This window comes from Prionailurus viverrinus, chromosome B3 (assembly GCF_022837055.1).
Source record: "Prionailurus viverrinus isolate Anna chromosome B3, UM_Priviv_1.0, whole genome shotgun sequence".
NCBI lineage: Eukaryota > Metazoa > Chordata > Mammalia > Carnivora > Felidae > Prionailurus > Prionailurus viverrinus.
Window position 1 is genome coordinate 116,250,383 of NC_062566.1, and position 15,588 is coordinate 116,265,970.

The 15,588-nt window shown below is 47.0% G+C and overlaps 1 protein-coding gene across 2 annotated transcripts in view; it reads left to right on the top strand.

Moving 5' to 3' along the window:
* FLVCR2 (FLVCR heme transporter 2) overlaps window positions 1-15,588 on the top strand; it is a 54,932-nt gene that overhangs the window by 20,256 nt on the left and 19,088 nt on the right. For both annotated transcript variants that reach the window (XR_007153250.1, XM_047863921.1), the window contains exons 2-3: window positions 9,792-9,933; window positions 13,073-13,213. Coding sequence is in view for 1 of the 2 variants with exons in the window: in XM_047863921.1 (XP_047719877.1) it covers window positions 9,792-9,933; window positions 13,073-13,213 (283 nt within the window). In the remaining variant the exon portion in view is untranslated. The remainder of the gene's footprint in view (window positions 1-9,791; window positions 9,934-13,072; window positions 13,214-15,588) is intronic.

Sequence of the window (15,588 nt, forward strand, 5' to 3'; positions counted from 1 at the left end):
TCTTGTTCCACCTCACGTCTGCGTTCTTTTGGTGGTAAACTCTCAGAACACAGCTAATTGCTACTGTGCCCAACCCGGTTGCCATCGAGGAGACTGCAAATACTTGAGTTAGGTCTGAGCTACATAATTCTAAGAGTTATCTCTTTGTTTAGAAGATATTTCCCAAGAGTCATCGCTGCCCTTGGCCTTGTGCTGGGTGCAGTGTGGGGAGGAGTCACACGAGGTGATGTTTAAACGGTGACCCTGTCCTCCAGGTGCTGACAACCTAGCTGGGGAGACAACAACCACCGCTTGCGGAAAAAACAAAACAGCAACAACAAAACCCAAACAAAATTCGGCACTACATGAGAGTAAGAAAGCCCATGGGGTGTAACTAAGGAGTAAACCAAGTAGACTATGGCTGGAGATACTCTTCCCCTCCAACAGCTAAACCTAGGAGGCGCTTGGATTATGGAATGGAACATTTAAGACTGGAGGAATTACCAGGTGTTTGAGGGTCGTCTCTTCCGTGAAATTCACCCTGCTTATTGGATTTGGAGTCAGCTAGTCGCGTGTTTGACTCTTAGTCCTGCTGTTAGAAGCTGAGTGACCTTGGGCAAATCAGAGATGTTTTCTCATCTGTAAAAACCAAACTAGGGGCGTCTGGGTGGCTCAGTCGGTTAAGCGGCCGACTTCGGCTCAGGTCATGATCTCGCAGTCCGTGGGTTCAAGCCCCGTGTCCGGCTCTGTGCTGACAGCTCAGAGCCTGGAGCCTCTTTCAGATTCTGTGTGTCCCTCTCTCTGACCCTCCCCCGTTCATGCTCTCTCTCTGTCTCAAAAATAAATAAACGTTAAAAAAAATTAAAAAAAAAAAAACCAAACTAGACACGATGATGCCAACTTTACGGGGTTTTCATAGGGATTAAATGCGCTAACGTGTGAGAAATCATTTGGCACACTGCCTAGCACATAGGAGGCGATCGTTTTGCATTAGTTCTTTTCCTTTTAGTTTGGCTAATAGCCAGCACCTCATCATTTGACCTAATGGTTAGGAGTACAGACCAGTACAGATGGCCTGAGCTTGAAGTCTAGCCTTATCACGTATCGTTATGTGACCTTGGGTAAGCTGCTTCAAATGCCATTTCCTCAATTTTAAAATAGGGATTAAAAGGGGTGCCTGGGTGGCTCAGTTGGTGGAGCGTCCGACTTTGGCTCAGGTCATGATCTCAAGGTCTGTGAGTTCGAGCCCCGCGTCGGGCTCTGTGCTGACCGCTCGGAGCGTGGAGCCTGCTTCGGATTCTGTGTCTCCCTCTCTCTCTGCCCCTCCCCCCCGCTCATGCGCGCTCGCCCACTCTCTCTGTCAAAAATAAATAAACATTAAAAAAAATAGGGATTAAAAGATTGTGTGTGTGTATTGTGTGTGTGTGTGTGTGCGGCTTAGTAGTTCTTAGAATGGTGACTTTGGCATGGTGAGCTCCACGTATCAGCTGTTATACTGTTGTTGTCTTTAAGAATCAAGTGCAAGCTATCCTAATTTCAGTAGCTGCCGCTTCCTGCATTTCCCTAACCTCTTTTCCCCCAAAGGGCTGAAGAAGTCCAAGAGTGGCCGGGTAGTAGAAGTCGCCAGGATAGTCCTAGATTTGAGGACAAACCCTGTGAATGGGGAGGGAGTCCTAAGTCTTTTTTTTTGTTTTTTTTTAATTTTTTTTTTTTCAACGTTTATTTATTTTTGGGACAGAGAGAGACAAAGCATGAACGGGGGAGGGGCAGAGAGAGAGGGAGACACAGAATCGGAAACTGGCTCCAGGCTCCGAGCCATCAGCCCAGAGCCTGACGTGGGGCTCGAACTCCCGGACCGCGAGATCGTGACCTGACTGAAGTCGGACGCTTAACCGACTGCGCCACCCAGGCGCCCCTTTTTTTTTTTTTTTTTTGAGAGAAGAGAGAGGCGCAAGTGAGCAAGGGGCTGGGAGAAAGAGAGAGGGAGGGAGAGAGAGAGAGAGAATCACAATGGGCAGAGAGGGGAGAGAGAGAGAGAGAAGTGGTGCTCACCTGAATCAGGGCTGGAGCTCACCCGATGCGCAGCTCGAACTCACGAACCATGAGATCATGACCTGAGCTGAAGTCTGATGCTTAACTCAGGCACCCTGGGAGTCTTTTTTTTTTTTTTTTTAAGGTTATTTATTTATTTTGAGAGAGAGCAAGAGAGAGAGAGAGAGCAAGAGCCAGCAAGTGGGGGAAGGGCAGAGAGAAAGAGCGAGAGCGCGAGCGAGCGAGAGAGAATTCCAAGCAGGCTCCACACTGACAGTGCTGAGCTCCTCTTGAGTTGATGAGGTGTGATGACTGTCCCCTGTGACCCTGCTTCCTAACTTTTTGGAGACCTCAGCTTAGCCTTTTAAATCCGTAACCCCCCTTGTGAGTTATGGCCTCCCAAGTCAATGGGATTGTTTTTGTTCCTGATAAACGTCTGCTACCTCCTTAATCCCTAGTTGGCCTTTTCAAAAGAAGCCAAGGGCTTGGATTTGGGGATTTCCAAAACAGTCATATGAGTGGGCTTTGCACGCACATTGTTGCTTACCGTGGCATTTCGGAGGAGCTGCCTGGAGCTCCTAGGTGGCTGGGGGCTCACTTCCACAATTAAACCGTTTGTTCAGCTTCAGTGTTTCAGTGCCCCGGCACCCACCCCATTCTCCGTGCTTCTTTCTGGAGGCATCCACAGACTCAGTGCCGGGATGTCCCTCTGAGCCTCCTCTACCGGTCCGAAGGTGCCTTTCCTGCAGAGTGCCTTCACTCTGGCCTACTCCCTTGCATTTGGGACCCCGGAGCCTCTGTTTGCATCATTTTAACCAGACGTAGGGGTAAACGTGTCTAAGTGCCGTACGAGAGTGTGCAAATGTATATGCTTCAACAGCACCATTTTTGGGGTGTTTAAATGCCCACACCGGTACCCGCCGGGGATGGGCAATGAGTGTTGAAGTCACTTCCGAGTGTTGCACATAATTCCCTACATGTACGTGGTCCTGGGAGACAAAGCATCAGTGGTGGCGTCCCTAATGGTGGCCATGCCTGTGACACTGACGTCAAGCCATGCAGCCTCAGAAGTTAGACACCAAACTTTCCCTGCGGACTTTGTCTGGATTTACAGTTCCGGCCGCATCTTTCCCTAGGTCTGGGCTCACAGATAATCTGGAAGGGGAGTGATGTGTTCCTGACAGACCAGCCAGCTGAACCCCATTCATTCAACACCCATTTATTGAGCGAGCCCCTGTTCAGTTTACCAGGCACCAGACTCGCATCAGAAAAATGGCAGAACACCAAAGGATTAGAGGAGTTTAGGGCAGGGAGATCTCCCCTCGCTAGGATAATCAAGGGAAACCCAGGGAAGGAGCTGACGTTGAGATGGGCTCTGAAAGATTAAAAGAGGGAGCGCTTTCCAAGCAAGGAAGCTGCTTCCATAAAGATAGAAAGTAGACCATGGAGAGACTGGAATCGTGACTCATCTGATCTGGCCTGAGTAACAGGGATACAGCGGGAAGTAGGCAGAGATGGGACTAACTAGGTGAAGAAAACCCAGAACAGCAGGCTGAGGGTTTGGACCTCCTTCCTCCCTCTGAGAGGGCTGACTCCTTGTGGTCCCCGAGCAGGGACCTCGTGGCCAGTGCAGCGCTGAAGAATGCACACCTGAGTACATGGCACATGGCAATGGAAGGGAGCTTGTAGTTGCCCATTCAAAGCGGGCTCCAGGGAGGGCCTGGGAGGGTTGGGGACAGAGTGGGTGTGAGAGGCCAAGGTCAAGGGTGACTGAGAGAACTGAGAAAGAGCAGTGAGGAGGAAGGAGCTGGGGAGGGAAGATGAGAACCGGGGAGGTGGTTTGTCTGGCTGCCCTAAACAGACCATGCCTCCTAGGCCTGGTAGCTTCTCATGTCTGCCATTGCTGTGAGAGGGTGCAGGGGGAGGGCTGGGCCTACGGCACCCCCCTACCTATCTGCTGCACAGTCTGTTCGAAGGAGCTCAGAATAACCCCGAGAGCTAGATAGTATAACTAGATAATGGTATCTTCTTTTTGTGGACTAGGAAACAGGAACAAGGAGGTAAATCCACTTCTCACGGTCAGACATCTAATAACTGGTAGAGGTGGGATTCGAACTCAGGTCTTTCTGACCCCAGAGCCTGAGCCCTTAACCACTGTGTTAGAGCGATGATGTCTCCCAGGGCTGTTGAGGCAGAAAGGAAGAAAGGTGAGGGGTTTGTTTTTGTTTTATTTTGTTTTCAATGTTTATTTATGTATTTTGAGAGAGTATGCGAGGGGGAGGGGGGAGAGAGAGAGGAATCTTAAGCAGGCTTTGCACTGACAGTGCAGGGCTCGATCTCACGCACCCTGAGATCATGACCTGAGCTGAAATCAAGATTCAGACACTTAACCTACTGGCCACCCAGGCGCCCCTCATTTTTAAATGTACACAACAGAGGTGTGAATTTCTCGAGGAGCAAGGTGAGCCCCCCATGAAGTCATCAGGAGACCACGTTTGAAGTAAGACTTCAAGCCCAGGGGCTCTGTGGCAGGGAAAGCTGCCCACCCAGTTATGGGTCATTTTTTACCCTTGGCACCAGGGAGCCAGCTCCTGGGAGCCCTGAAATCCCAGAGACATGCCCAGCCCTGACCTGGTGACTGTGCCCAGGGGAAATGAGACAATGGCCCAGGAATGGCCCAGCCCTGGCACGGAGATCGGGTCCATCTTTGTCTGAATGGCCGGTGTGCTCCAGGGAGGAATGGGCAGAGAAGGAGGTTGGGCAAGTGAGAACCTGTTTGTTGAGATGGTTGCCTCCTACCGAGAAGGACAGCATCCACCTCGCCAATGGCCTGGGTCAGGAGGGTGAGGTGCCTGGGACCCTAGCACAGGGCTCAGATGGGGACCGGTGGTCTGTCTCTATTCCGTTAGGACCAAAGACCTCACCATAGTGTTGACACAGAGCTTCCTGCCTTTTGTGGAAGCCCCAGGGTTCTCCTTTAATGGTCTGGGCATATTCATGACCACACAGCACTTGGGAGGGCAAGCTTTGTGCCACGGTTCTGACTCAGTGGTGACTTGGGGCTTTGTTGAATGCCCCATTGTGGTTGGTGATGGGGACAGTGGTTCCGTGGATCTCAGAGGCAACATAGCACGTGTTGTATTGTGCAGTGGATTAAGTGTGGAAATCTTACCCTCTTCGATGCCGCCTGGCGGATCTCTGGGTTTATTTATGCTCTGCCAAATGCGTAATAAGCAAGAATGACAAGTAGCACATTACACGGAGTATGGCCTTTTGCTGTTACCCAGACCCCTCAGGCTGCACAGATGTGTTTTTGACTGTGACCTTTGCTCTGCAAGTACTCATGCCAGTGACACTGCAGTGGTGTTTAGATATCACCCTTGGGTTTGCAGAAAGGGCAGAAGTAAATAGAAAATGAACACTGAGCATCCCAGCCTGCCTTCTCATCCTTTGATTCATCGCATTTTTGTTAAACACCTTCTTTGGGGTGAAGTGAACCATAGTGATTAGGCTCACAGGCTCGGGATACAGAACTACTGTGTATTTACACTCAGGCTCTGCCACCTAGAGCTGTGTGACTTTGGGCACGTCGCTTCACTTTTCTGTGCCTCAGCTTCATCGTCCATAAAGTTGGGTTAATGTCACACACCCCTCCTTCTGGGGTTATTTTGAGCATCGAGGTACTCTGTGAAAAGCGCCGTATTTTACTGATTAGTTTGCTAGGTTCTAGAGATAAATGTGAGCCCTGCCCTTGTGGAACTTATAGTCTGATTGGGGAGACAGGTGTTCATTGAATAATCATACAAATATAAAACTACCTGTGTGGGGCCTGACCTCGGATGAGACATCAGAGAAAGCTTCCCTGAACAAGTGCGGCTTGAGCTCAGGCCTGACGGATGTCTGCATTTACCCGGTGAAATGGAGCGGGAGGGCATTCTAGTCTGGCCAGAGGAGCTGGTGTAAAATCCTTGGGCATGTCCAAAATGCTTTGGCCATCTGAAAGACAGAAAGGAGGGGCGCCTGGTGGCTCAGTCGGTTAAGCAACTGACTGGCTCTGGTCATGATCTCAGGGTTCGTTGAGTTCAAGCCCCACATCGGTCTCTGTGCTGACAGCTCGGAGCCTGGAGCCTGCTTCGGATGCTGTGTCTCCTTCTCTCTGCCCCTCCTCCACTTGTGGTCTCTTTCTCTCTCAAAAATAAATAAAATGTAAGAAAAAATTAAAAAAAAAAAATGAAAGACAGAAAGGAGGCCGGTGTGATAGAGTCCCAGGGAGCAAATAGCAGACCGGGACCAAATGACCCTGTGTGCAGAACTTTGCCTGTGGGTGTGTTTAGGTTTTTACCTAATTTAAAAATAAGGGGAAGTTACTGCAGGGCTTTAAGCAGAGGAAGGACATAATCCAATCACTTTTTGCAAATAACACTGGCTGCGGGGGGGGGGGGGGGGGGGGGCGGGGAACATCCGGGAGCCTATCCCCATGGAAGCCATTGGGAGACCCACGCCCAAACTGTCACCCAAGCTTCCTTGATGGGTGATTAAGGATTGCCTACATATGCAAATTACAAGTACTCCGGACAAACCCCAGACCTGAAGGATCACAATGGGGTTGGGCTGGAGACCTTTTCCGGCGACATTGGGAAATGTTGCTATAGGTTCTGTAGAAATGAAGAGAACCTAACTCCACTTTTATCGTATTGTATTTATTTTTCGAACCCTGCTTTAAAAGCAATTTTTAAAGAGTAAGCTCTTGAAGAGCTAAGACTGAGACCGGTTTGACTGCCCATTGTGTATTTTGCCCATGACTTAATATTTTGTTGAGGATGATAAAACTAGGACATAAACCAAGTCAAACCGGTTAACGGTGACTTTTCATCATTTACATTCATGGCCTGGGTCTGGGTTTTGTGAGTGCAGGAGAGGTGTCTGGGTAGCACCCTCCCATCTCTTTGATTTAATCTCGTATTGACTTGGGCTGCAGGTCTCTGAGTTTTACCCTTGAGGTGTCCTTGAAAATTCATGACAGAATTTGAATGGGTGAAAATACAGACTTCCGTGTTGACTAGTATACCAACGTGTCATGGGAGATGGAAGGTGAGGTCAGGTTCTGGAGTCAGAACTGGTTTAGGAGGCCAGCTCTTCCACTGGCTGCCTGTGTGACCCTAGGCAGGCTGTGGACCATCATTGTTTCTCATTGTTGTCTTCTTTGTAGAGTTTCTTGGGTTAAATAAAAAGGATAAGTTCTGTTAGATACCCAGTGCACCGTAGATGCTCAAGAAATGGACAGCCATCCTCCCTCCTCTCCCCTGTACATATTTATTTCCTTACCACTCTGAGTCCAATGTGGTTTGTAGAAAGAACATGGACCCTAGTGGGCAGACCTGTGTGATACTGACAGCTTTGTGTAGATGAGAGTTTTCCAGCATCTGTCCATTCATCCGTCCATCTGTCCAACTAGCCACCATGACTGAGCACCTACCAGGGGATAGACTTGAGAAGTGGGAGCCGAGTAGAGCTGTACCCTCTTACTGAACCCAACTCTCAAGAAGCAGGAATAAATATGTCTTGAAAAAACCAAAAGACGCAGCAGTTGACAATCCAGTCCCTATGTTTTTGGTTTCCACAATGCCCAGGAAAGTATGTCCAAAGCCAGTTTCCTCCTGGAGAAAGGGTACCGAGGCAGTGTTGCTATCTGGCTGGGTCACCACAGGCCCCTACAGCTGGTTGCTGTGTCCTACTGGCTGGAGAAGGTGTCCATGCTGGATTTGGGGGTAGAATAACACTCACTCAGGCCTAGTGTATAGACTGAGAATGGAGTCCAGTCTCTGAGGGATCAGGTGTGTAGTGTGGAGCCAACTGGGAGAACTTACTTCTCAAGGCAGAAGATTACTGAGGCTTGGTTAGCTTGTATCAGGGTCCTTTTGGGAATGAAAGAATCACAGAGCCTTGAATGATATCTCATGTCTTCTCTCATTCTTGCAAGAGGGACCTTCCGGGGTTCTGTTCCATGTCTAAGTCTCCAACGCTGAAGTGTGTAGGAGGCCAGCTATGACCTGCAGGGGCCCTGTTTCTGAGCTGTGGCAGTTGTATTTGTCCCTTTGTCTAGGGCTGGCTTTTACCCCTTAAAGTCTTGGAGATAAGCACTTAAGAAGCTAGATTCAACTCTGGCAAATCATTGTGACCAAGGATCAGATGAGGCTCCAAGGATATCAAATATCTTCTCTTCTGGGAAAGCCTACTCATGTGGCCCTTTCTCAAGGCTCTTAGCCCTGGAGGGCCGTGCCAGGCCCAGTGGAGGAGGCCCTGGCCTGAGAGGCCAGGAGATGTGTTTTCTCATCCCAACTCTGCTAGAAGTCCTGTGGTCCTGAATGAATCATTTACCTTCCAGAACTTAACCTCACTCAGCCGCCACTTGGCCCTTTAATAATCAGGTTGTACTAGAGGATGACAAAGGAACTTTCAAACAATACTATTGTGTCATTTCAATCCACAAATATCACCATTTGTATTATCTTTTGTGTCTCTGTTTTAAACTCCCTGCCCGACTAGATTATAAAGCTCTTTGAAGGTGTGAACCCTGTCACATACCTTGGTACCTTGGCACCTTGGTAAAATATCTAGCAGAGTACTTTTTCACATAGTAGATGCTTTAAAGATCTGTTTGATTTCTTGATTATATATTGACATAGTTGGAAGACCCCTACTCTGAGCCTATTGATGATGACTTTTGCAACAATGCCGGAACTGAGAACCACCATCCCGAGCGGTTGTAACTGACAGGCTGGAAAACCAATCAAGGTGGTCAGCAGATCAGAAGCTGGTGAATGGTGTTATAGCGTGGCCTGAAAGCATCTTGCTTTCTACCTGCAGTTCCTTTCAAGTACACTAACGGACAAGTGGGACCTTAAGACAAAAGATTTCCTCATCTTCCTTCACTCTTGGAATTTGAGGCTTGCCTGAGTTCTCAGGCTATTTTCCAATTTCTGCCTTGGTATTATGTGTGTCAGAAGGGCTTTCGGGAGTTGTGCCACCCGTATTCACTACTGAATCAAGGCATTTCTGACCTTCGAAACACCCAAGTCATGTTATCTGTCAGGTCACTGGAGTTTGAACTCTAAGACAGGTATGAGATATGTTAATTTGTTGGTGTGTGTGTATATGTGTGTTTATAGCCAGTTTTCATGTCCCTGTGTCCTGTGTGTATATTTTTACGCAGTGGCATGTGACTTCACACTACAGATGCTTTGTAAATTATAAGTTATTTACACAATGAACTTAAGCTTTCACATTTGTGAATGTGGTAACAACTTTAGGCTGTCATCTCCTACCGATTGCAAGTTCTTGGGGTTGTAGGATGTAGAATTTTTCCCTCAACCTGTCTCTCAGCTCTAGGTTGACAGATCAGTGAAATGAAAATTCAGTGAGAAAAAAAATCGGCATTGTTTTTGGTCTACTATAAAGATGGAAGTATTGGAACGATTGTTCATTAGTCGGTAGCTAGAGAAGAGCCAGCCTGTGTTGAGAACCCCAACTATGATTTTTTTTTTTTTCAGTAGGTATTGCTAATTAGGATGGTCAGGGGCATGTTGTCAATCAACAAAGAGTTGAGTTGTCAATCAAAAGAAAGATCTCTCTGGTATTTTGAGAGGGGGAAACAATCCCTTTTTGGGTTTTAAGAAGGACTGGAAGTTAGGGTTTATGTTTCTTATCAGGAGTCTCCTTAAATTTGTGCTGTCACCTCTTGGCTGTTGGAAACTGTGATTGATTGTCTCTGTCTTCTATAGCTTGGAATTGCAATTGGGTTCTTGGTCCCTCCTGTTTTGGTACCCAACATCGAAGACCAGGACAAGCTTGCCTACCACATCAGCATCATGTTTTACATAATAGGAGGCGTGGCCACTCTGCTTTTCATCCTTGTCATCATCGGTAAGGTCGTTAGTACACTGATGGGGGGACAGGAGGCAGGGAGGTTCTGCTGACTTGGGTGGGGGCCTTGTGAACATGGCCCTAGAATGCCATGGACATTTATAGAAACTGGAGGTCAGGCTTCTAATGGTCTTCAGATATCTTAGCCAATACAGTGCTAGCTGGTCCCGTGTACTTTATTAGCTGCTCAGTAAAGGTGTAAATGTAATTAACCGGTTCCCCAATAAAACCTCACCAGAATTAACGGGCAGGCTGCTGACCCTCTTGATGAAACCCCAGTGAGTCCTTATGATATATATCACAGACACTGTGCTAAGCATGCCTGATCTCCTTGAATCTTCAACAGCCCTATGAGTGAAGGTACCCTTATCAGTCCCATTGAACAAAGAGGAAAAGGAGACTTAAGGCGAGGTAAGTAAAAAATTCAAGATTAGATAGCTAGTAAGTGGCAGAGATTGGATTCAAGCCTAACCTTGTCTATGTCTAACTCTATACTTTAAATTTCTGAAACCAAACAAAATAGAACAGAATTGATCTGCAAACACTAAGAGTCTCGTAGGTTCACGTGAGAATGCCTGGGGACCATGTTTTTCGAGGCTTTAAAAAAACTTATAAGAGGACTACATGCTCATTAGGGAACTATCTAGACAATACAAAAAAAGCATAAAGAAAAGAATAACCAGGGTGCCTGGCTGGCTCAATTGGTAGAACATGAGACTCTTGATCTCGGGGTTTAACTCATGACCCCTAGATCAAGAGTCATTATGTTCTGGGCGGCTGGGCGGCCCAGTTGGTTAAGTGTCTAACTTCTGCTCAGGTCACGGTCTCATGGTTTGTGAGTTTGAGCCCTGCATCGAGCTCGCTGCTGTCAGTGCAGAGCCACATCACATCCTCAGTCCTCCACTCTCTCTGCCCCATCCCCCACCCTCGTGTGCTCTTTCTCTCTCTCAAAACTAAATAAACGTTTTTTAAAAATTAAAAAAAAAAAAGTCCTCTGTTCTACTGACTGAGCCAGCTAAGCACCCCCTTCAGGGTCATGAGTTCAAGCCCCACGTGGTAGGTCGACTTACTTAAAAAATAATAGTAAAATAGGGGCGCCTGGGTGGCTCAATTGGCTAAGTGTCTGACTTCAGCTCAGGTCGTGATCTCATGGTTTGTGGGTTCGAGCCCCACGTCAGGCTCTGTGCTGACAGCTCAGAGCTTGGAGCCTGCTTCGGATTCTGTGTTTCCCTCTCTCTCTGCTCCTCCCCCATGCGCTCTCGTGCACTCTCTCTCTCAAAAATAAAATAAACATTAAAACATTTGTTTTAAATGAATAAAATAATTAAAATTAAAAAAAAACTAACTATTAACTTAACCCGTACTAGTTAATCACAACTACCAACCTCAGATAACTATTATTAGTTTTATGTGCATGTGCATTTAATCATGGCGGTATTGGTTAATACGTTTTATAATCTCTTTTATCATCTGAGTGATATTACATGTGCTGTGATGAATTCAGAAAGAGCGTAGCAGAGGCTTTCATTGTCAGTTAGTCATTAGTCTTTAAAGGTTAACCGGCTAACATTCCATCTCACGGGATGAAGGTTTCACTCTTCCCTGCCATTGTCACTGTCAGAGTGAACACAGTTTTATAATCCTGTGGCTCATTCACATGTTCTCTTTGAGGCATTCTCTCCCCGGGGTCCAAGATGAGAAAGTCTGATGTCTGATGGCCTTTCAAAGCTGGTGGGGTATCTTGGGCAGACGACTTGCTGTTTCTGGGAGGGTGAGAAGCTATAGGGCTGTGGGTGAGAGCCACAGAACAGAAAGAACAGTCTGGTCTGGGCCCCTCTTACTCAACCAGACTTTGAGTTTCAAACTGCAGTGTGCCCAACTTCGGATGCTTGTGTTTGTAACAGATGAGGGCCTGGAGCTTTGCCTTTGAAGTCCTTGGAGCCAGGACATTTCTACATTCTCACATTTTTACTATCAAGCCAGATAGTGGCCCGTTGAGCCAGGAATTGAAAAATCTGATCTGGATTCTGGTTCGTGGCTGCTAGGTCCTTGAACCAACACTTGCTGTTGCGGAGAAGGAATAACTTCTTGCCTTGCTTTCTTTCCCCTGCTGCAAGGGGAGGTGAACAGGCAAGACAATGGATGAATGGTTTCTAATGGCAGGAAGTTATCCGGGACTATTTCTGGAGAAGGAGGAAGCAGGGCTCTGAAGTTAGGGCTGGAAAGTTTTCTGGGCGGGGTGAAGATCTCTTTGATCTTCAAGGGAGTAAGCCTCAGTTCCAGAGCTTCCTCTAACTGGAGTTAGGGGCATTCTCATGGCATGTGGGGGAGGCTACATGCAGCTTGCCTGGGTGCAACTGGGGGGGGGGGCCAATTTAGCCAAACAGCTGGTTAAACTTATCTGCCCCCAGAGAACTGAACAGCGATCAGGGCCGTCAAATCGATTGTACCAGCTGTGCTGAAAATCGAACATAAAATGAATGACTTCCCCACTGTCGCTCCCCAGTCCTTCCTGTCACGGTGACCACTCCTGCAGGGGTATGTGTATTAATCCTCTTGCCTCTTCATGAGGCACATATCAGACTCAGACTCCGACAAACTGGGAATGGACTTGAGGTTTTTTCAGTACAAGAAGATCTTTTCACTTATTCAGGAAGTATTTATTGGCTGCCGTGTGCCAGGCTCTGGGCTAAGCACGGGCAACACAGTCCGGTCCCCCCCCAGGAGGGGCTGCGGTGCTAAGCTATTCACTGGGCTCACTAATCCCAAAGCCTCAGCTCTCACTTCCTTTCTACCCGTGTACTACTAGTCTGTTACTTTCAGCGCTCTGCTGTGTGTTATTTGCTGCTTATTTGGGGACTCCTTGATCCTCGAACACTGCCTGGGAGGCCCAGCGAGTGCACCATCCAGAGGCCATTAAGAAAAAGAAAAAGTCATCAAAGGATCACTCACTCAGCCACAGGCAGTGAGAAACAGCTTCAAGAGAGTAGGGGCTGAAGGATTTAATGGAAGATTTAATATTGCCTTTTTGCGTTTTAGCTGATTCTCAGATGAGGGAGCCAGCCCCTGTCCATGTGTCATCTCTGCAGGGGTGGGGCTACAAAGATTTGCAGTGATCTCTCTGTTTCTTTCCTTTCAGTATTCAAGGAGAAGCCTAAACATCCCCCCAGCAGGGCCCAATCCCTGAGCTATGCCTTGGCGTCCCCTGATGCTTCGTACTTAAGTTCCATTGTCCGGCTCTTCAGAAACCTCAACTTTGTGCTGCTTGTCATTACCTACGGTAAGGTGCACATGTGTCCAGGAATGTCCTTAAACTGAGAATGTAAGGCTAGAGGCCCGATGTGTCTGTGTGTCTTACTCTTTCCAAATCCCAAATGTGTGTGTAGTCATTGCTTTGGCTCAACCAAGGGAGTCAGCTGTGCCTCAGGGCCTTTGCCTGTTCTGTAAAGTTCTTCTAGAAAACCATTCCTTCCCATGTCAGGTTGTCTGGCAAAAATGCCTGCTGATTCTCCAAGTCTCACCTGAGTATCACTGCTATAAAGCAGTATTAGGTGACCTTTACCTCTTTTATTGTGCTGTTCCTGGTACATCTTAACACTCAACATTAAAAAACAAAACAAAACAAAACAAAAAAAACCACTTCCAGGGGGCCTGGATGGCTCGTCAGTTGGGAGTCTGACTCTTGATTTGGCTCAGGTCATGATCCCAGGGTCATAGGATCAAGCACTGCATTGGGCTCTGTGCTGAGTATGAAGCCTGCTTAAGATATTCTATCTCTCTCTCTCTCTCCCCCCCTCCCCCTTTGCCTCTCCCCCACTTCTCTCTCTCTGTCTCTCAAACAATAAAAAAATATTAAAAAGAACATTTCCAGGTCTGTCTTCCCACTAGACTGTGAACACCCTAGGAGTGGGGACTTATGGCTTTTCATCTTTATAGTTCTTTAGCAGTGGCCATCCTGGTGGGGATACTCTAACAATTGTTGAGTGAGTGAATGAATGAATGAAGAATGAATGAGTGCATACATGAATGTTGCCACAGGAACTACTCCTCAACCAACCCTCCTTCATCTTGTAACACTGACTCCTTTTTTACCTGAATGTGAGACAATGTCCCTGTTTCATTTTACTTTCTTGGCTTTTGGTAAGATACATTTGCACATTTATGCTGGTGTATTGGCTTTCCTTTTTTTTTTTTTTTTCCCTTTAAGTTTATTTATTTATTTTGAGAGACTGAGAGGCAGAAAGAGAGGGAGAGAGAGAGAATCCCAAGCAGGCTCCGTTCTGTCGGCCCAGAGCCTGACGCAGGGTTCAGTCTCACAAATGGCGAGATCATGACCTGAGCCAAAATCAAGAGTCAGATGCTTAACCGACTGAGCCACCCAGGTGCTCCGGCTTGCCTTTCCAACATGGTGTTTTCTGTGGCTCCTTTCCAACCTTTACTAAGAATGGAGGACCAGACAGGGGCAAGGGCGGAGCTTCGTGGCATTCCATTAAAGAGGGTCTTTACAGACCCATTCAGCTATACGGCTGTCCAGCCTCCATTTGGCCATTTAATCTAGTAGTTTGTTTGATTAAAATCAAGAGTCAACAAGTGTGTAACATGCTTAGTAACCATAAGAAAAAAAGAAATGAGATTGGTTTGACATAACTTATGTTCGGTGAAATCCCAGTTGGCGATAACCTTACGTTTTCTGATGGGTCGCAAACCTTGAATTTTAAAGCAACAACAGCATTTACTATGTGCCAAGACCTTTCATGTATGATTTTATTGGACTCCCGTCACATCCCCATTTAACAGATGAGAAAGCTGAAACTCAAGACAGATTAGGTAAGTAGCTCAAGAACGCACAGCTTCGGATTGTCAGAGTCAGGATGCCAAGACAGGTTTATCTAACTGCAAAGTCTACATGCTTAATGCCTATACCCATTTCTAGAATTGTGTCAGAGTTTCCTGTTAGGCTTATCATGCACTTTATCTAAATTAAAGTGTTTATCTGCTGAGACACTAGGTAAGAGGTAGTATCATCCCCAGTAGAGGCACACACCTGTTTTTCAGTCATTCACAAAAAAATAAGCGACCTCTCACCTAGAAAAGTGCTAGATGGGTCTTCAAGGTCTCAGGTCTCCATTTCTCATTCTCTCCAGCTTTTCAGTTCTGAATACGCCTCTGCATTCAACCACAATATAAAGACAAAATTTCCAATATTTAAGATGCCCAACTAAAGAAGTTATATGAGTTGCCCATCACTGGAAAGTATTCAAGTGTAGATGGGACCAGTCACTTAGTGGGGATATTGTAGAGAGTATCAGGCTGTATAGATGGACAATAAAACCAGATGACCTTTGGGATCCCTTTCTTACTGAGGATTCCATGGTTCCAAGAACTTCCGCTTTTCCTCGAGTTAAACATCTCAAGTGTGTTGACCTTTGATAACCATAAACCTTATTGCATCTGATAACAGGGTTTTTGGGGCCTCCCTTGGGATTCTGAGGCAGATGAGTGCTTCATAAATATTTCCTATGGAAGAGAATGATGATGGTGGTGATAACTGGGCAATGATCTCATTCTAGAGGCAGGGGAGCAAAGCAACTCCTCCTCTTTCCCTCTTGCATGGCTGTTTGCTTATATGGTCTTTAATTTGGCAGAGTGGTTTTA